The sequence below is a fragment of the Eschrichtius robustus genome, chromosome 12 (genome assembly GCF_028021215.1).
Source record: "Eschrichtius robustus isolate mEscRob2 chromosome 12, mEscRob2.pri, whole genome shotgun sequence".
Taxonomy (NCBI): domain Eukaryota; kingdom Metazoa; phylum Chordata; class Mammalia; order Artiodactyla; family Eschrichtiidae; genus Eschrichtius; species Eschrichtius robustus.
In genome coordinates this window covers 94,867,804-94,888,192 of record NC_090835.1, presented here as the reverse complement: position 1 = coordinate 94,888,192, position 20,389 = coordinate 94,867,804, and the positions used below count along the sequence as shown (strand labels likewise).

Below are 20,389 nucleotides of genomic sequence, written 5' to 3'. Positions count from 1 at the left end.
GCTTGAGAGGGAATTTGAGACTGCCTAGGCTGATGTCTGCTTCTCCCTGTTGGCACCCTCCCAGCCTTGCTTTGGTAGGATGGACGGAAGGGATGGGCTCCAGAAAGCATCCACCTTGTCCCTCTTGCGGCACGGATAAGTTCCTGAAAGACACCATGAATCATGCAGAAGAATTAACAGCTGAGAATTAAGTCACCGTGACTGTCCAGGGTTTGCCACGCATGGGCACTCCTGTACGGAGTGCCATGGCAGGGGCTGCACTGTGGACAGCCCAGATCTGGAGCAGGGAGAGCTGAGCCTCACAAGTCCCAGTGCAAGGCCAGCAGGGGAAGCTCGTCAGCAGAGGCCGTTTGCCAGGTTTCCTGGGAGCAACTGTCCTCAAAAAGTTTCTCAGAGGACAGACCATCACTGACATCACTGGTGGATGAAGACAGAAGTCTGTGCCCAAAAATTAGATGAGAAAAGCTACTCCTCAACCGGGGTCAGCAGGAGGCAGCAGAGGGCAACAGATTACGGGCACCTCTCCTGGCTGACGGGAAAACTAAAGGTGCCTTCTAGACCCATCCCGGGAGGCGAGGAGGAACAGAGAGGGGAAAAGGGCCCCAACGCTGAGTTTGAGTTGACTGAATATTTACCTGAGTCTAATTTTTTAAAAATTTATTTTATTTTAATTTATTTTATTTTTGGCTGTGTTGGATCTCCGTTGCTGTGCGCCGGCTTTTCTCTAGTTGTGGCGAGCGGGGGCTACTCTTTGTTGAGGTGCGCAGGCTTCTCATTGCGGTGGCTTCTCTTGCTGCAGAGCACGGGCTCTAGGCGCGCCGGCTTCAGTAGTGGTGGCTCGCAGGCTCTAGAGCGCAGGCTCAGTAGTTGTAGCGCACGGGCTTAGTTGCTCCGCGGCATGTGGGATCTTCCCGGACCAGGGCTTGAACCCGTGAACCCGTGTGCCCTGCATTGGCAGGCGGATTCTCAACCACTGTGCCACCAGGGAAGCCCCCTGAGTCTAATTTTAAACAGGAAGAAACAACCCAGGAATCCTTTTCTACATATCTGCACCATTTTTTGTTCGCCTACTTTTACTTTATTTTTGAAACTGTTTTTCTCTTTTAAACTATTTTTTAAAATCCCTTTATTTAAAAGTTTTTTCCAGTCCTCTTTTGGATTTAGAGTTTTATTTTACAAGCTTCAAGAGCCTTGAACCAACCCTTTTGCATATTTCCAAACATTTGGATGTATATGACATTTTAATAGTAAAATAATCCTACCTTTGTCAGTGTCTTCATTAAAAAAAAAATCCTATATTCATAAACTCTTCTTTTGTTGGCAGTTTTATTTCTCAAGCTAATCATTGATATTGCTTGCCTTAATAAGAAATGATGTGTTTGAAATTCCTAAGATTCATTTTCTATTTTGCGCGAAGCCATCAAATCTATTCATTGTACCTCTAATGAAGCAAATCTGAAAAGAATCAAATGTGAAAATATAACTATAAATAGAAGCATAGTTAATAGTTCCCAATCATTTGCCTCTACCAGAAATATTAGTGCAGTATGATTACTGGCTATAACTCACATATTTAGATAATCCTAGTATTTTCACTTTTTATTCCATGGAAATGTGGCTTTCCTTTTGACCTTACTGTTTACAAATGAGTTGGATTTCTACGTTCACTCATAGGTTCCAGTTAGCTTTGCTTTGGCCCATGGCCTCAGCCCTATAACTCCTAACAAATTACAGTCGTTTTAAAATATGTCTATAAATTCTTAGATGTTCTCTTTTCAAAAGGAAGAGCCCAATTCCCTCCCCTGCATTCCTGACTCACTTCTAATGAATAGAACGTGGTGGAAGTGACAAAGTGTGACATCTGAGGTGAGGTCATAGAAGGCTTTGTGGCTTGTGTTTACTCTCCAGAGCCGCTCACCCGGGGGAAGCCAACCATCACGTCATGAGGACACTCAAGCAGCACAGAGAGGTCTGCATGGCGAGGAAGCACCAGCTCACCAGCTGTGTGACTGAACCACCCGAAAAGTGGGTCCTCCCAGCTCCAGTCAAGCCTTCAGATAACTGCGGCTCTGGCTGACATCTTGACTGCAGCCTCATGAGCAGCTGGAGGCAGAATCGCCTAGAACTGTTCACGCCGGAATGAATTCTGGACCTGCAGAAATTGTGAGATAATAAATGTTTATTGTTGCTTTAAGCTGCTGAGTTTAAGGGTAGTTTATTTTGTAATAGGTAACTAATATTAATGCACTGGCTTTCTCACAAATATATACCCCTACATATAAAAGGACTAGGAAATAAACGTTGGTGACTTGGCATTCTCATATCATCAAGACACCCTTGGATGCCAGTGGTACTGAGGTTAGATCTTAAATCATCATTCTCGGTGAATTGCTCTTTTCTTGGCTGATGCTGTGACTAAGTATTTTAACTCTGGTGTTTCTAAGTAGCTTGTTTCTAAGTGGCTTACCTGTGGTTAACCACATGCTTGGTAAAGATTATGCTGATTCAACAAGTGTGACTAATCAATTACATGAAGGTGTGGCACGCTAGACTAAGAAAAGACAAACAATAACAAAGAAACCTAAGAACATCTCTATATGATTTGGTTCAGGCAGATAAAGTTGTTATAAACACCAGTGTCTTCTGGTTTTAAAATGTAAATAGGTACAAGTGATTGAGGTATCGTGAAAGGGTCAAGTTGGTTTGTACTACTCTTCCCCAAACCAAACTGGGCCTTTTTCCCCTCTCTGAGTTGATCTTCTTCCACAGACTCCAGTTCTAACTTACCTTTTTCTTTGTGAAACATTCATTGTTCTATTAATCAGCCTCTCAATGTCTTCATAAATAGGGTCCCACAAAGATTCGAGAGTTCCTTTCTCAGGGACACAATCTGGCAACGAGAAACCTACTATAATAAGCTCCAAGATGGCGGCTGTTGCCAACGGGGCTCAGATTACAGTGACTGAGGCACCCCAAGCATCTTCTCGAGCTACAGTCTTCTAAGAACTGAATGCAATGATACAGGAACCCCTCACAAAGGAGAGAATAACTTGTTTTTCCAAAAATACACAGCGGTGAGTGTGTGTCCCAGAACATCAGAAAGATGAAGGCTGAGTTTTATTTCAACTTAAATTAACTCACAGTGTCCGAGAAAAAAAAAAGGACCATTAAGTGGCCCTCAAATCTACAATTATCTTTCCCCTCAGCTCAGGGGATTAGAAACAGATGACAAGCAGGTTAAATAGAAGACTCTGGGATTTTTCCACTCCTGTCAGCTCCAGTTCATAATGTATTAAAGGGGAGAACTCGTCTCCTGGCATTCTCGAGGAGTCTTCCGTATTCCAGGTTCCCCCGCCAGCAGGATGCCGTCCACCCCCAGATGTCTGGGCATGAGAACAGACTGCCTTTCCCCCAGGTTAGGAGAAAACCTGAGACAAACAGCTACAAATTACAGACTGACTTCCTGTTGTTGTTTTTTAATTTAGGAGGTAGCTCAATATTACAGAAAGACACCTGTGCTAGTGTTAGTGCAGTAAGTTCAAGGCTGAATACAAAAACCTCTCTACGTGGTTGTGTACCGGTAGCATCCTTTTCTACTTTTAGCTCTTGGTCTAGAAAAGAAAGCAAGAACTCTTATTCAATTACATCTTCTTTCAGGACTTTTCAAATTTACATGACCGGAAAGCTTTACTTTTTAAAAATAAAGATGAATCATGTAATTAGTTATCTTTTTTTCCCCCAACATAGTTCTAAAGCTTGAATATTGTAACTTTCAAAATAAGTATTGGCTAGAGAAGGATTTTTGGAAGATCGTTATCTGGCCCTTACCTACCCTGAAGGTGTTTTTTATGAACAGTTATTCTTCCCCTAAGCTGGTACCCTAGAAACACAGGGCTAAATTTTTGCTATGATAAACTGTGTGTCCAAATAATGATAAACAAATGTGATGACAGCAGTAATACCGTACTTTGGAAATTAACTGGTGAACACACGCCTATATTGAACTATCCAGTATGTTCTAAAACCAGTGTGCTCTCCCATAGTCAATGACAAATGACAATGTCCATGACCAAATATCACTGATCTCATACTAGTAAAGGGAATGACAATTTGCTCATTTTGTCTTAAACTGTATTTGTGGTTGTCATGATTTATTTAAACATTAAATAGCTGCTTTCCTGCCCCAACTCCCATTCCATAAAATTCAAATAATTCGGGTTTTTCCCCCACCTACGTTTTCCTGGAAGTCTATGTAAGTCACTCTCTGTCGAGAACAGGCTAGACCTAGTTCCTGACCACATCAGAAAGGCTCTTGTGAATCTTTTCTGAGAAGATTCTGGAAAACCATTTTTAGATAACTCTTTCACATTAAGCTACCTTAAGCCACTGTTTCCAGGGTGGCAGGCCCTGCTGCTTCCTCTAAAGAAGTGCTTGATCGTCGTGACCACGTGTGACCCACCTCGGCCTGTCTGCTGCAGATGCTCCCCGCTAATGTCAGTCAGTCTGGACTTGGGACACTCACCACCGCCTTCTGCTCTCTGAAGGCGCCCGGTCCTCCCTTAAGAGGCCTATCCCCCCGTGACACGTCACCAGACAGAACACCGGGAGACACTGATGGAAGCGTGGGCTGAACCCTGGCTCTGCCTCCTGCTCCCTGTCACCAACCTCTCCACCTCCCTTTTCCTTTCGTCCAACACTTAATAACAACAGAACCTATGGCATCCGCTGCTGTGAGGATTAAGCGAGATCGATATCAAAAGTTGGGAACAGTGCCTAGTACACAGTAAACCCTCAATGAATATTCACTGTTACTATTATTGTTTAAGCTACAGGGACACACAAACAAATATGGAAAATTGATCTGAAACTAGTGGCAGAGTAATTAAAGACAAACAACAGATGTTTTAAAATCGGAATTAGACAGTCTGTATTCTAAAACACACACACACACAGTCTGTACCAATTAAATACAATAAAGTTGAAAGGGACATAAATTACAGTTTTTCTTTGTTTTAAACAGACAATAGTAAAATACTACAGTCAGCTCACTATACACAAAAATCACGAACAGCAGCTTTGCATTAAAATCTCCAATATCTTACTCATTTACTGATGCTAGGAACTTAAAGGGAAAAGGTACAGCAGGCTGTACACACTCTCTCGCTCCCACGACACATTTATTGCTGTACATCCGGACCAACTGTACAGGCATCTACACAATAGGTACAGAAAGTACTTTTGTAAAAACTTCCACACACGTAATCCTCCAGAGTCTCCATCGGTAAGAGAATTTTACAAATGAAGACACGGACAGCAGGGTCATCTGTATTCAGTCATCTCCTGCGAACACGGTGAAGTGGCACCTGTGAACTTTACAGCTCGTTCCATCCCTTCAGCATTTTCCAAAATTGAAGTAAAATAACAATGGCAAAACCACACCACCACAAAACCTACCAACCCCAAACAAAACCACAAAGAGACGAAAATCAACACCCGCTCCCCGCAACCCAACTCTTGGTTTGTCCCTGTGTTTTCTTACAGTAATACTGCTCTCTGCATCCCACGTGCCTGGCTGGCCTGGACCGAGGGACCAGAAACGCTGGGGTCAGAGCCCCAGTCACTGTCAACGGTTCCAATTCCACGGCAAGTCAGCAGGCGGTGGGCCAGGTGGAAGACCAAAGAACGGAGCCGTGAGATTTTTCAGTGTGCTTACGAAACGGGACAGAGAACGGCAGCACGTGGCCTGGGAGCCAAGGGGCGTATGGCACCGAACTTGCAGTCAAACACGTATGTAAAACATAAAACAAGAGTGGACAGCAAAAACATTCAGTCTTATGTAAGTTCTTTGGTTATAAAGAACGGCATTCTGTAACCTTTGCTGCAAAGAGGGATTTACAACTCATTCTTAGGCAACACAATCTTTTTCACCTGCTCCTGTTCTGAGAGATCGCCCAAGCTGCTTTGTAACGAAGTCCAGTACCTTCCGATTTTCTACAAACCACTTTTCTCCCCATTTTAGTGTGCAGACTTGTCTGTCTCCAGACATACTATAGATACCATTTCATATACATAACATATACTATTTATAAAAAAAATTAGAGCATTGACTCCAGATTCTACAGTAAAAACTGATTAAAATTGTACAAGAATAAAGTTTGTTTGAATCTGTGGAGGTTTCTACACAGGGTGGGTGTGTAGTGAGTGCACACAAAAATACTGCCACTTCATTAAGCCAGGATTTTCGGTTCTCTGGAAGAAAGCAGAGGCTGCCGATTCAGCCGAGTGACCAAGCGCGGCTTCTGCCGGCTCGGGAGGGGAAAGGAGGTGGCCCCAGAAGCCACGGCTTCTCCGCGCTGGTGTGAGGTCCGGCTGGGCCGCAGCATGTTTTAAAGATGGGCTGGTGCTCTGGCTTGCTGCCTCTCACGGAGCGGTCGTGCTCCCCTGGAACACAGAGGCTGGTGAGTGCAAGCTCCTGTCCCCGCCCTCCCCACCCACGGAGACCATCCCCGACGAGAGGCTCTTCCTAGAGGGACCTGCAGGATCTGGCTGACTATGGGATCCAGTTCTAGAACGTACTTGACACAAGGGGTGAACCTAGCTCCAAGGCTGAAGATTCTAAGAAAAGTAATGACAGACAGCAAGACCTAAAGTTAAAGTAAAAAAAGTGTTATTCCTGGGTCTACACTCTAAGTCATACCAGGGTGAGAACAAAAGTCAAACCTGAGTGCTTAAAAAGTCCTCAGACTTTAACACTGTCAAAACAAATTAAAACCAAGATAACAAAAATACTAAAGCAATTTTTTAAAAACGAAAAAACTCACCATAGTCCCACATTACCCTGATACAACAAATGTCTTTGTAAATTCCACTTTTAAACCAAGACCTTTGGCAGGGACACACTATTCTATTCTGGAACCTTTCGAAAGCAAAAATCAGGTAGTGTTCCTGTTACTGGGTTCTAAATAATCCAGGCAACGAAACGAGGCGGGGGTGAGGGGGAGTTTGCTGCCCCTCTTCCCCCTTCTGCGGGCCGTGCTTCTAACAGGGCAGCCCTCAGACACCCTACCCTGTATCCCTTCAGCAGAGGGGTTTGTGAAAACCTTATCCCCACACCACCCCTCACCCCGCTCCACCGGGGACTGAAGTAAAACCTTAGGTGTGCGGGTCAGCGACTCCTGGGAATTTGTATTTTTAAGAGGCATCTTCTCCCAACACCCCCCAGTGAGTCTATTGCACATTTAGGTTTGAGAAGCACTGTTCCAGGGTGAAGAATTAACCCCTGGACCACACTCTTCCTGGACTTCTTGGAAGAAGGACTAAAAAGCTGATGTAGGTCAGCAAAGCAGATTCTGCTTAAAATCAGTGTAAAGGAAGCTGAAGACTTTTAAACAAATGACTGTTTAGCTTGCAAGAACAGTAATGAGTAACTTTATTTTATTCTTATGTTGGGGAAAGAAGTCTTTTCTGAGTTGTAAGAGACCCCACTATTTGTTTTTTGCAGTTTATTTATGAATATGCGGTATAAATGACCACACACTGAAATTTTAAGGGCTAGTATGGAAGACTTGGGGGAAGAAGCCAGCAAACTGGGATGATAACTTCCTCAGCAAAACAGAGAGACAGACGGGCAACCTGATTATCTGCTCCTTCACTGAGCTGCTTTCTAATTCTGTCAGCTCTTTGTTTTGCTAAGACTGGCGCTCCCATACCCCTTACACAGCTATGGCTGGGGTGTGGGATCAAAACAGTGACCCTGAATGGGAAGAGATGGTGGTACTCTTAATTATATAATTCACTATTTTCCTTAGGAATGTTAGCAAAAACCCATTTTGTTCCAGTACGAAAATGAAACACTATAATAAACCAACCTGGGTAACTTCCAAAGCCCACACTTAAATTGCTCAGGGAATTCACCTATGCTTCCCCAAAGCATTTTTTATCCTATGGGCACCAAATGGCTGTATTTTATCAAATCTGCGATGCATCTCTCCCCCACCACCACCCCGTGCTTTTTAACGTCTCTGAAACTGCTGATATGATATAGTTTAATTGGAAGTATTTGCTTTAATGATACATAAAATAATAGCGTATCTAATAATCAAAGAAATCACAGATGTGATGAAATATGGTAGATGCTACCAGGATACCTTGGGAGAGCCTGTAATTAAACATCTCGGGGAGTGAACACGAGATTGACTGATCCTTATCGAGGTGAACACTTAATTCAACATGAACCCATATGCTGGTCCTACATATGTCATAACACTACTCGGAAACTATGAATGCAGACTTGCTCCGCCATAGCCAGCCAGCTGGGCAGCATGTGAACTTGGTCCCCAAGTGGGCCCATCGTCCCTGTCAGAAACATCTGAATGAACCTCTCCTACTAAGTCACTGTGATGAAGGGCCTCTGGCAGTTGGGGCACAATTAGGTGCGCTCACTGATAGCACAGGACCCGAAAGACTGCCCCTGGAATTTATCACCTGGTCATTCTCTGCCGAGGAACACAGCTGGCCAGGGTCCTGTGGCCCATCTGAGACACTCTTACTGTCCGTCGTATTTGGTAGGTTCCTCCTACTCGAAAGTTCTCCAGCAGAAGGATCTGTCAAACCATCAAAATCTTTCCCATCTGACACACCCATGAACTCTGTGAAAGAATGGTCCTCGAGGATGTTTGTGGTGTGTTCTATGGTCACCTCCCTGGGGCAGAATTCCCTGGCCGGCTGGCCACTTTTGCTGGAGCAGGCATCTTGCTCTGAACATGAGCTGGTCCTACAGTGGGTTTTGGAGTTCTTCTCAGGGAAGCTTTGGGATGATGGGCTCCCTTTGGCTAAGGCACTGTTTTCCTTGAGTGGCACCACAGTTATCTTATCCTTTACCAGGCCTCTTTCTAGTTCTGTCAACTCTTTGTTTGAGGATGGTCTGAAGTCATGCACAAGTGACGCTCCGGGATGCTCACTGGTGTCTGCATCCTTTGTCTGAAGGGCCAGCTGATCCGAGCTGTCACTACAAGGGACCACCATGTCAGACAGGGTGGCATTGGAGGCACTGTGGGAAAAGTAGCCACTGGTGATGCTGCTGGTGGTGGGGCTGCAGGACACTTCTTTCTCCAGGACCTTTGAGTTCGTCAAATCCACTTTAGAAGAGAACCACTCTCTGTTCTCCAAGCTGGCATTGTAAACGCTGAAGTCGGCAAACTCCACAGGTACGTAAGGCTGTGAACTTATCAGCTTCCGGTTAAGAGCTTCTAGATCGTTTTCCTCCTCCTCAGAGTCCTACAGAAATGAAGCAAAAGTCAGCCACGAGCTCCTCATAGCAATTGCATTGTTGAGACAGGTTGTAAACACTTTACTGTTAAAGGCATTCACCTTCACGTGTTTAGTGTTTTTTGTTTTTGTTTTCTGAGTTTGGTTAAACCTTGTCACCTGTCGTGGACAAAAGGTACATTATCCTCAGAGATCTGTGAGCATGAACCCATTACCATCCAAGATGAAGAGATTTATTTCTTCTGTGCTCACTCACTAATAATTAGAAACCTTTCCTCCCCTGGTTTCAGGGAAAGGATGGAAGGAAGTGCAGTAGACTTTTAATTAGTTCCTCATGATTAGTTTTCAGTTGGAGATGTTCTCATTTCTAATTAAATGAGTAGAGGGACAGCCAGAGGCAGAGAAGAGCTGCTGTTTCATATGTTCTTACAATCCTCACGTTGGGGAGCAAAGTGCAGGTAAATACGATGATTTGCAAAATGTTTCTGAGCTATTTTACGGGGAGGAAGGGCCATAAATAAAGACACCCCAACGGCGAAAGGGAAAAGAACACGATTTCAACATCCATTCTCAGTATTACACTAAATATTGTAAGTCTGTAAAATACTAAATCAATATGACAATTACTATTTTCTGGCGTTTTTGAGAAGCATGGAAGAGGATTTGACTAGAAAGTGAGGAAGATAGTGAGAGTTAAATGAAAATCTCTTTTGTCAAAAAGCTTTAGGATTCTGTTTATAAAGATTGGTAAATATGCAAAGAGTGGCTGTTATCTTCCAATCTCTCTCCCTGAGTGAATGATTCTTTTAAATTTGGTGGAAAACAATATAAAACACATGGACATTTTATTTTCAAATAAAAATAAATGATATTACTATCTAGTCATTTCTAATTAAGCTCATATACGTCTGATGACATTGCAACTATTCCTTCTCTCTTTTAAAACGTGACTTTCATTCAACAATATTCATCAAGCATCCTCTACATGCCAGTCATTGTCCTAAGAACTGGGAATACCAATGCTGAGCAAAGACAGGCATGGTCCCTACCCTTGGGGAGTTACGACTGTGGTCCTTGCTCTAAGGGTAACCCTGGGCACTGCAGGGTGGATGAAATTGCCATCAGTATAACAACAGAGTAACTGTAAAGACCTGGAACCAAAACATTAACCTTACTCATTTCAACAGAGACAAAAAGAGAGAGAAGAGGTGAGGAAGAGAGAAGGGTGGGGAGGGTGAGGAAGAGCACACTCCAAGGACAGAGCAGATGGGAGTTTACAAATGAACATAAATTTCACCTGCTGAATTTTACAGCAATATTTTCTTTTCTATCTCATAAGATGCTAAATACCTAAAAAATAGCTTAATACTCTTTTTAGATTTTAAAATAGCTTGAATATAAATTACTTAAAAGCATCAGTAGTCTTAATTCCTTGTCTATTAATCAAAGGTGACTATCAAATATCAGTGATAAAATTCCAGAAATCAGCAAAACAAAATTTTTGGCAACACTAACCTCTCTGTCTTATCTTTAGCTGCATTCTAATTAAATAGCACTGTTAAAAAGGGGATGGGGTAGAGAGATCTCTGCCTAACGTTGGGAGGAAACATGTAGTAAAGGAGCAAAAATTGGACAGAATTGTCGGAATCAGTAACCTGCGCTATATTTTCTAGATTCTCTACCTGACTTGTTTAGACTCAAAATTGGATTTCAAGTGTTTTTTTCTCTTATATTTCCTTCTAATTTAAGCTGGCAAAGAAACATAATCCCCAAGCCCAAGAGTCTCTGATGCAATTAATTACTAAAAAGTTAGCTGTTGCAAGGAAAACCAAATTTGAAGATGAGAATTTATAATTTGGGGCCACTTTTTATGCCTGAAGTTATTTCTTCCTAACACTGAGGAAAGGTCTGTCATCCTAAAATACAACTTTGCTGAGTGAAATGTTCAAGCATGAGTTTAATGTGTAGAAATAGGTACACACTTATTAAAATCACAAAGATAAACAATCATTCCTAAATGATTAGAATAACCTTAGTAAAACTGAAGAGTCTACAAAAACAAATAGGGATCAGTACCTAGTTATGCACTTGGGGTGGGGTTAGGGTTAGGGGAGTGACCTAAAGAGAAAGGCTAAAGGAGTGGGGACAACTAGTTCTAGAAGAAAGAAAACTGAGTAGAGATGAATCATTTTCCAACATGTAAATGGAGATGGAAAGTTTATGAAGTTATGCCTTCCAAGGAGCAAAGAGGACTTAATTGGCTTAAATTGTATTTTAAGGGAACTTGGTTAGATAGACTTTTTTGGGGGGGATGGGGGGAGACAGTATCTCTTGGTTCTGTACATTTTATTTATTTATTTATTTATTTTTTAAAAATGTTTTTCTTCTTTTTTATTAAATTTATTTATTTATTTATTTTTGGCTGTGTTGGGTCTTTATTGCTGTGCACAGCGAGCGGGGGCTACTCTTTGTTGCGGTGCGTGGTCTTCTCATTGCGGTGGCTTCTCTTGTTGCGGAGCACGGGCTCTAGGCACGTGGGCTTCAGTAGTTGTGGCTCGCGAGGTCTAGAGCACAGGCTCAGTAGTTGTGGCACATGGGCTTAGTTGTTCTGCGGCATGTGGGATCTTCCTGGACCAGGACTTGAACCCGTGTCCCCTGCACTGGCAGGTGGATTCTCAACCACTGTGCCACCAGGGAAGCCCAATTTTATTTATTTTTTAATTGAAGTGTAGTTGATTTACAACGTTGTGTTAGTTTCTGTTGTACAGCAAAGTGATTCAGTTATACAGTATATACTCTTTTTCAGATTCTTTTCCATTATAGGTTATCCCAAGGTATTGAATATAGTTCCCTGTGCTATACAGTAGGACCTTGCTGTTTATCTATTTTATATATTAAACATTTTATACCAGAAACATTATTTATCATTTTACTTTAAAGGAGACTAAACTAAGAACTTTCCTACTGTGTCTTAAGGACAAAAAGAATGAAAACTCTTCCTAAAAGTGGGACATGGAGTCAAGTTCTCAAGCTTCTCTACAGCTACAATATTCATGATTTGATTTTTGAGATTTAGTTTATGCAGCTGATATTTACCTATAGACAAAACACCTTGATTTTAAGAAGGAATCAAAACCCACATTAAAACAGTGACCTTCTGGACTTCCCTGGTGGCGCAGTGGTTAAAAGTCCTCCTGCCAATGCAGGGGACACGGGCTCAAGCCCTGTTCCGGGAAGACCCCACATGCTGTGGAGCAACTAAGCCCGTGAGCCACAACTACTGAGCCCGCACGCCACAACTACTGAAGCCCGCGTGCCTAGAACCCACGCTCTGCAACAAGAAAAGCCACCGTGATGAGAAGCCTGCACTCCGCAATGAAGAGTAGCCCCCGCTCGTCGCAACTAGAGAAAGCCCGTGCCCAGCAATGCAGACCCAACACAGCCAAAAATAAAATAAATTAATTTAAAAAAAATAAAAAAAAACAGTGACCTTCTGTGTGACTTTCACCTGATTAAAGTCATTTTCACTCCCGCTCTAATCAGCTGTCCCTCAGAGAGATGGTCTGTTTTCAGAAAGACTCCATCAGCCAAGGGTCCCCAGTACTTCTGTCCATGGTACTAAGGGGAGGGCAGCCCCTTTTAAGAAACAGCAGCAGCAGGTGATGAAACTGCACTATCTCTGGGAGCCCCTGGAGTCAGCACAATTCTGCCGAGGGATGGGGTTTTTGTTCTGATGCTCTCGTTAAGTGCGAGACCTTGGGCAAATCACTCAACAAGTCTCGTGTTTCCTCTTGTGTAAAACGAGAGACTAAAACCATATGCTTTCTACGCAAGACCCAAGAGAGGGAGAATTGACCTTCTTTCTGCTCTTCTGTCTGCATAATGACTTAAAAAGAGAGACTCCAAAGGCATACTGTTGCTTTTATCTTATTCACAGAAGACACAAAGTACATTTGTCTATCTTTCCAAGTTGATGAGACAACAAAGGAAAAAATTAAAAAAAGACTCTTTTCAGACATCTGCCCCAGAGCTACATGAGAATAAATGTATGCAGTTTTAAGCCAAAAAAAAAAAAAAAAATTAAGCACAGCTATATTCACTATATTTTATGTGAAACGACAGGTTTCTTTGGTAACTAGATGGGCTGAAAAATAAAAGGAACAATGTCCCAATATTGCTTCTCAAAAATGACTGCAAACTCCTTTGATCAGACTGAACCACTGATTCGCCCTCTAATTTTCCGAGAGTGGAAAAGGAAAGAAAGTGAATAGGGAACACAAGAATAAAGCAGTTTATACCCATTTGTAAGAAGAGAAATAAAATGAAATCTTCCAAAAGAGAGACTAGAACCTCAGATCAAGCAAGTAATATTCTTATCATCTACCAAAACATCCTGGAAAAGCTGCTATCTGAAATAAATCAAACCGTTCAATAGTTTCAGAGATGAAGAGTGTGCAGTGAGCTAGATGTCTAAGGAGAGTAGAGGCAGGTCTCTCAAGTAAGATCCCAGCAAGAAAAATGGTTCCATCAAACCCTGCTTAGTGGGCTTCATGGCGTGTCTGATCACACAGAATCTAACTGCTGCTCAAAACTTCCTGGGTCAAGAGAATCTGGTTCCATTCTACCCTCTGCTAGCTAAAAGTCCTGAGATGGGTTTTATTTTAAAATAATAAAAGGAAAGTAAAGAAAATAACTATAAAGTAAATTGTGAACAGTGAAACTAGCTGCTGGACGGCCCCAGAAGGGCCATCCAGCAGTCCCTTGATGGTGTGCTCTACCAAAATGTATTGTTAAAATACGTTAAAATTTAGTGCCCGTGCAGCATGGTGATGGGTACCACGTCAACAGACAGACAGAACCAACCAGCCGGAGAATGGAAGGCGTAATAAATTAGCCACCTGGCCTTTTTAGCCCATGCTGCAGCCTTTATTAATTAAGCAGGGGGAGGTCAAGTATGTGACTGAAGAGCTCACTAAGACTGGGAGGGACGAGGAGCAGCTGTGCCTGGCGTGCAGGCTCTTCTCCAGCAGGGACTGGGGGGGGGAGGGGACTTTGGGATAGAAGGACAGGGAGGACACAGAGACAGTGGGCGGGGAGAGGGACAGAGGGGAGGGGAAAATGATGCCTTTCCTTCTTTTCTCAATGGCCAGGAAGAGTGAGAAGGTCATTTCTTAAGATCCCCTAGTGCTCCAAGCCTGCAGGAGCCTGGCCTGCTACATGTCCGGGTCAAGTTCTAGTCAGCTTCACACAGTGTGCGTTTGCAGCATATTCTAGAACCTAGAGGTTAAAAGACCTCATGCTGATGACCCTTTGGAATGAGCCTGACATGGTGCAGCTGGGAAAGGAAAGGGCCCACACTCTGCCCACAGAGCAGACCGCATGCAGATGTGAACATCAAGCAGCCCCCTCCAGCTCCAAGCTGCATCCAAAGCCTAGGAAACCACAGGAGAGTGAAAGCTGAGACACAGAATTAGAGAATTCTTTCCAGGCATGAGAATATACACTTGCATTTTTAAACTGAGGTATCGCTTATGATCCCAAGTGCCTGGTACATAGTGTTTTAAAAACTATTTCTCCAATTTGAAATGTGAAAACCAAGTGCTAGGGAATGAGGTTTTTCAGGTAGGGTTTCAACCTACCAGTGGTAAAATACAGGTAAGCCCTCCTGAAAGCAGGACTGATACCGAGGGAGTTGGAATCTATTTTGCCAGCAAATTAAAAGAGGCTACCTGAGAGGTACAGATGATGGGGATGGGCAGTGATGGATGGTGGAGAGGCTACAAACTACAGGATAATCTTGACAATAGCATCAGGCAACACAAAAAAAGCTCTCAAACACCCACAGCTAAACGAAAGAATACTTACTCCAAGTAAGTGCAATTCCTCTAGGTAGATTAACTTCAGAATCTGGGCAATATGTACAGGCTCATTAGAAAGATTCAATATTAGTTAAAGTGATCTCTGTGTTATGCTTTTTAAAGATGAGAATCATTAAAAGTGGCTTTTTCCTTTTCCTAAGCAAATTTATACTAAGCAAAATAATAATAAGTAAATAAATAGAAGGAACACTTAGAAAAATCACAGGTCATGGCCACATCCATGCAAAATTTCATTACCGATGATCACATGATTTAAAAAAAAAAAGCCAAGACTCAATACAGATCTTAATTTCTTCTAAAGTATTTGGATGACTGTCTGTGAAAGGGCCTTAAACCCACCACCAGGCAATATGACAGAAATGGTTCCAGGACTTACAATCTTCTTCTCACGTTTGCTATTGTGTTCTACAGGCACGCTGCTGCCATTGCTTCCCGAGGGCACAATGCAGCCAGGGTTATGTGCCTGAGGTGGAGACATGCTCTGCAAAGGTTAAGACACACAGATGCATCACACACAGAAGACAATGACAGCCGACATACACATTAAGTACGTGCACGTTAGAAAAGCAATGCAAACACTTGTATTACGTGTGAGTAGTACAGCCAACAACTGTGCAGGCTTGAGTTAAACTACTGATGAAATCTGACAAGACTACACAAATTCTATGGCAAATAGCATAACCAAATTTATCAAATCAAAAAAAAAATGCCTTTCATATTTTCAAAACACCTAGAGGACATCTCTTTCTCACTTGAAATAAATACTCTGAAAAAAGCCATAAACACAAAGAAAACAACAGCAGTAACAACACACAAACTCTACCATGACCCTGTGTGCTTGAGAAAGAGATATTTACTCCCGAACAGGAACTGTGGAGTGATAACCCCATACATGTCAACATGTGGCATCTGACTTTGTTGATGCAAAGTGTTCCTTCTCCACAGGCATAACGCGTCCATTCTGTTGTACGTGGTACAGACAAGTCAAGCATTTACCTCCTGGCTTAGAAGAGGCCTTGCTTCAAGCGCCGTCCTTTTCTTATGCTCTTCTTTTACAGGCATTAGGGGCTTGAAAAACTTTGGCGGCTGAGGTGAGAATGCTTTAAAAGGGCTGACTGTTAAGGCATGAGGATTCTCTGACGTACAACCTGGGGAAGACAAAAGGTATGGGTTTACAGGCACAGAGCACTTTAACCAACACACAGGAAGCGAGGCAGTGACCAAGCCAGAGGAATATCTGGCGTAACAAAGAGATTAGTATGTGAATACAGTTGACCCTTGAACATCTCAGGTTTGAACTGCGTGGGTCCACTCATATGCTGCTCATGCTATGCTTTCTGAATGAAATGCTCTCTCTGCTTTTCCTTTTTTTCAATAAATATACTGTCGGCCCTCCATAGTCTCGGGTTCTTTTGGTATACGCAGGGGCTCCTGGAACCAGTCCCCCGTGAATACTCAGAGAGGACTGTATTTGGCTGAGCATTAAAACGGAGGTAGGCAAAAATGCAGATATATCTACAAAGTTACAAAGAGTCATCAAAGGGCTGGACAGCAGCAAAGAAATCAGAAACCAAATTTTCTACCTTCTTTTCAAGATCCAGCTCAAGCATCAGTTAACAGACCAATTTCAACTCACGCTGATTTTTTTTTTTAACTTTTATTTATTTATTTATTTATGGCTGCGTTGGGTCTTTGTTGCTGCACGAGGGCTTTCTCTAGTTGCGGCGAGCGGGGGCTTCTCTTGTTCCAGAGCACGGGCTCTAGGCGTGCGGGCTTCAGTAGTTGTGGCACGTGGGCTCAGCAGTTGTGGCTCACGGGCTCTAGAGCACAGGCTCAGTAGTTGTGGGGCATGGGCTTAGCTGCTCTGCGGCATGTGGGATCTTCCCGGACCAGGGCTCGAACCCGTGTCCCCTGCACTGGCAGGCGGATTCCCAACCACTGCGCCACCAGGGAAGCCCCCATGCTGATTTTCTATCTCTCTGAATTCTCAGAGCCCTTATAACCTACACATGCATTTTGGCATTTTATCATTTCCTAACTTATTATTTTCTATGTACATGTCCACAGTTGGATTTTAAGATCTCGGCATCTGTCACTGCATATAGCAAGGACAGGCTCAATACATACTCAGTGAGTGAGCACTGTGTAAGTCTTCTTGCAAGTCACATTTCCCTCAAGCCACCCCTGCTCCACATGACTAAAGAAGGACAATTCTTCTTTCTTGCTTTTACTCATTTCTTACCTTTTTGGGCTTCTCTTTCTCCTTCTATATTTCTCCTCAGTTCACTGGTACAATGGCACACAGTAGGTAAAATATAAGGGATAAGTAAGGTAACAGAGCCGATTTACATATCCTAAGAATGCTGTTCCCTTCAGGGCATTGGGAGATTATATATTATATTTAGGTAATAATGTTGTCATCAATCAAATTCATTTCTGGTATCAGTTTTGAAATTTCCTTAGGGACCAGAGACATGTTCTCCTAAAATATACTTTGATTCCAGCACAAAAACATGATGGAGGTGGATATTCTTTTGGTAAAGAATGAAACCTAACCATAATGTAATAAGATATGTGTGTCTCAAAACTGACTTCAAAATCAGGAAATGACACATGAAATGTGATTTGAAAATTACAAGTGTTGCACAAAAAGCCTATTATTAATTGGATGATATAATGGATACAAAGCAAAAAAAAAAAAGTGAACAGGATATGTTCTATTCAAGAAGACAGTTTTGGATCATCTAGCAAACTAGAATTTCAGCTTCCTACCATATTATATGTCATCTATAAAAAAATTTCCCCCCATGCCTTTCCTAAGAAATTATAAAGAAATAACACAGAAAAAAAATCTCACCACTACCTTCTTTACTCCTTCGAGGTGAATCCCTGGGCAAAGTTCCATAACACGATACATCCTGGTAACTGGGGCTGTAGTCAGACATGTCTAGCTGGTTCTCTGGCCAACCCTACAAGGCAGAAACATGGGTTAACCTTAATTAAGTCCCTCTAAAATGAGAAATGGGGACTTCCCTGGTGGTCCAGTGGTTAAGACTCTGCACTCCCAATGCAGGGGACACGGGTTCGATGCCTGGTCAGGGAACTAAGATCCCACGTGCCACGCAGTGTGCCAAAAAAAAAAAAAAAAAGAGAGAGAGAGAGAGAAATGAAGCCTGATTTGAGGGGTTTTTTTTCTATTTTTTAATGGCAGTATGTGCTCTTCTTTATTTATTTTTATTATTAGATAGATCTAACATGTAGAAAAGTACTGAACAATATGACAAGTGCTATCATACCCAAGGTATACCTGGAGTGAATAAGTGATTTAAAGACCAAACAACAACACTTTTTTTTTTTTTTTAATTAATTTACTTATTTTTGGCTGTGTTGAGTCTTTGTTTCTGTGCGAGGGCTTGCTCTAGTTGCGGCAAGCGGGGGCCACTCTTCATCGCGGTGCGTGGGCCTCTCACTATCACGGCCTCTCTTGTTGCGGAGCACAGGCTCCAGATGCACAGGCTCAGTAGTTGTGGCACACGGGCTTAGTTGCTCCGTGGCATGTGGGATCTTCCCAGACCAGGGCTCGAACCCGTGTCCCCTGCATTGGCAGGCAGATTCTCAACCACTGCGCCACCAGGGAAGCCCCAACAACAACACTTTTGAGAGTAAAACAGTTCCACTGATATTTTTCCTGGGTAGTAGGCATAAGCTTGAACTTCCCCAGGCAAACTGGGTGGTACGATTACTCTACATATACTTGAGATTTAAAAGTTCCAAGCTGGCATAAGATACTAGTATACTAAAGGGAGAAACCTCTTCCTTTATCTCATATAAACTTAGTTAATCCTACTTCAACTTCTTAGGAGATGTCTATCTCCAAGGATTAGATTTTAAACTTCTTGAAGACATAATCTGTGTTTATACTTTTTGAATCATCTACCGTCCCTAGAATAGTAATTTACATACAATATATGTTAAAGAAATATTTGAATATGATAATGCTGTAAAATGTCCTTAATTTCAAGTTCCTAATTTTCCCCATCTGAAATAATTTTGATTTTGCTATGGTGGACGTAATACCTTAAGTCATTTAGAGTTAGACCCATAAACACACAGATATTTATTCAATTATGTGTCGTATGATCCTGATATGGAAAGTATCATGTTAAGTAACAATGTAACACTCAGAGTGCATAGCAATTTCACACCAAGTGTTTGAACTTGGAAATGGACATGTAGAGACAATTATCTGCATCAGGTTAAGGTGGGAAGTCCAGAGATTTTAAAAACACCAAGATATCCTAACTTACCAGACTTAGATTCTACTAATAACCTGGCCATGCCCACGGGTACACACCTTATCATCATCGTCAAAGCCAGAAAGGTCTGGTCGACTAGAAGAGACCTGTAAGGGATGAATGGTTTTATCAATGTGGTTTATATATTTAACATAGCTAACTAAATAAAATATCACACATACAGTTGAAGGCTGTATGACCTTCTCCTTCCCTCCTTCTTTCTTCTAATATTTATTATTTCCTTATTTATTTGAATTTATTATAATTCTGCTCTAATATTTATCATTACCCTCTTTAAAAATATTCTGATTTTCTTTTTCTAACTTAAAATTTTTTTATCCATAAATATTTCTTTATGAATCTCTAAAAGGTAAGAAATTCCTACTCCCTTTTTAAAACCATAATACCATTATCACATCTTAAAAAAATTAAGTGATTCCTAAATAGCATCAGATATCCCATTAGCGGTCAAATGTCTATAAACATTATCACAGTTAATTTTGAATCAGGATCAACATAGTTAATACACTGCAACTGGATGATATATCTTGTAAGTCTTTTTTAATTTATGAGTTTTCCCTTTTCTCTAGATCATTTTTTTCCTGTAACGTTTCCCACAGTCTGGATTTTGTTAAATGAATCCCTGTGGTATCATTTAACATTTTCCTCTGTCCCCTGCAAATATTAGTAGTTAGACCTACAGTCTTGACCAGACTTAGGTTCAATTTTTTTTTGGAGGTAGAATACTTCTTCATAGGTGGTCTTTCCTTACTTTTAAAGATATATGTTTTACTCATTATTTTTAATATAATTAATATTTTAATAACATTTATAAGATCTACAAATTTCCTAACAATCGCTCTAGCTCTTTAATTTTCTCTACCATCTAGTATTCTGCAGTATAAATGGAATAATAGGAAATTTAGGGCTAAGGATTTCCCTCTAAGT

The 20,389-nt window shown here is 41.9% G+C and overlaps 1 protein-coding gene across 1 annotated transcript in view; it reads right to left on the bottom strand.

Annotated features, from left to right (window-relative positions):
* Positions 1–6,511: 6,511 nt before the first annotated feature.
* Positions 6,512–20,389, bottom strand: part of KIF13A (kinesin family member 13A) — a 215,165-nt gene continuing 201,287 nt past the window's right edge. Inside the window, 5 exon segments of the mRNA XM_068557132.1 lie at positions 6,512–8,477; positions 8,479–9,276; positions 16,143–16,294; positions 18,010–18,115; positions 19,501–19,548. Coding sequence (XP_068413233.1) covers positions 8,439–8,477; positions 8,479–9,276; positions 16,143–16,294; positions 18,010–18,115; positions 19,501–19,548 — 1,143 coding nt within the window. The 3' untranslated portion in view covers positions 6,512–8,438.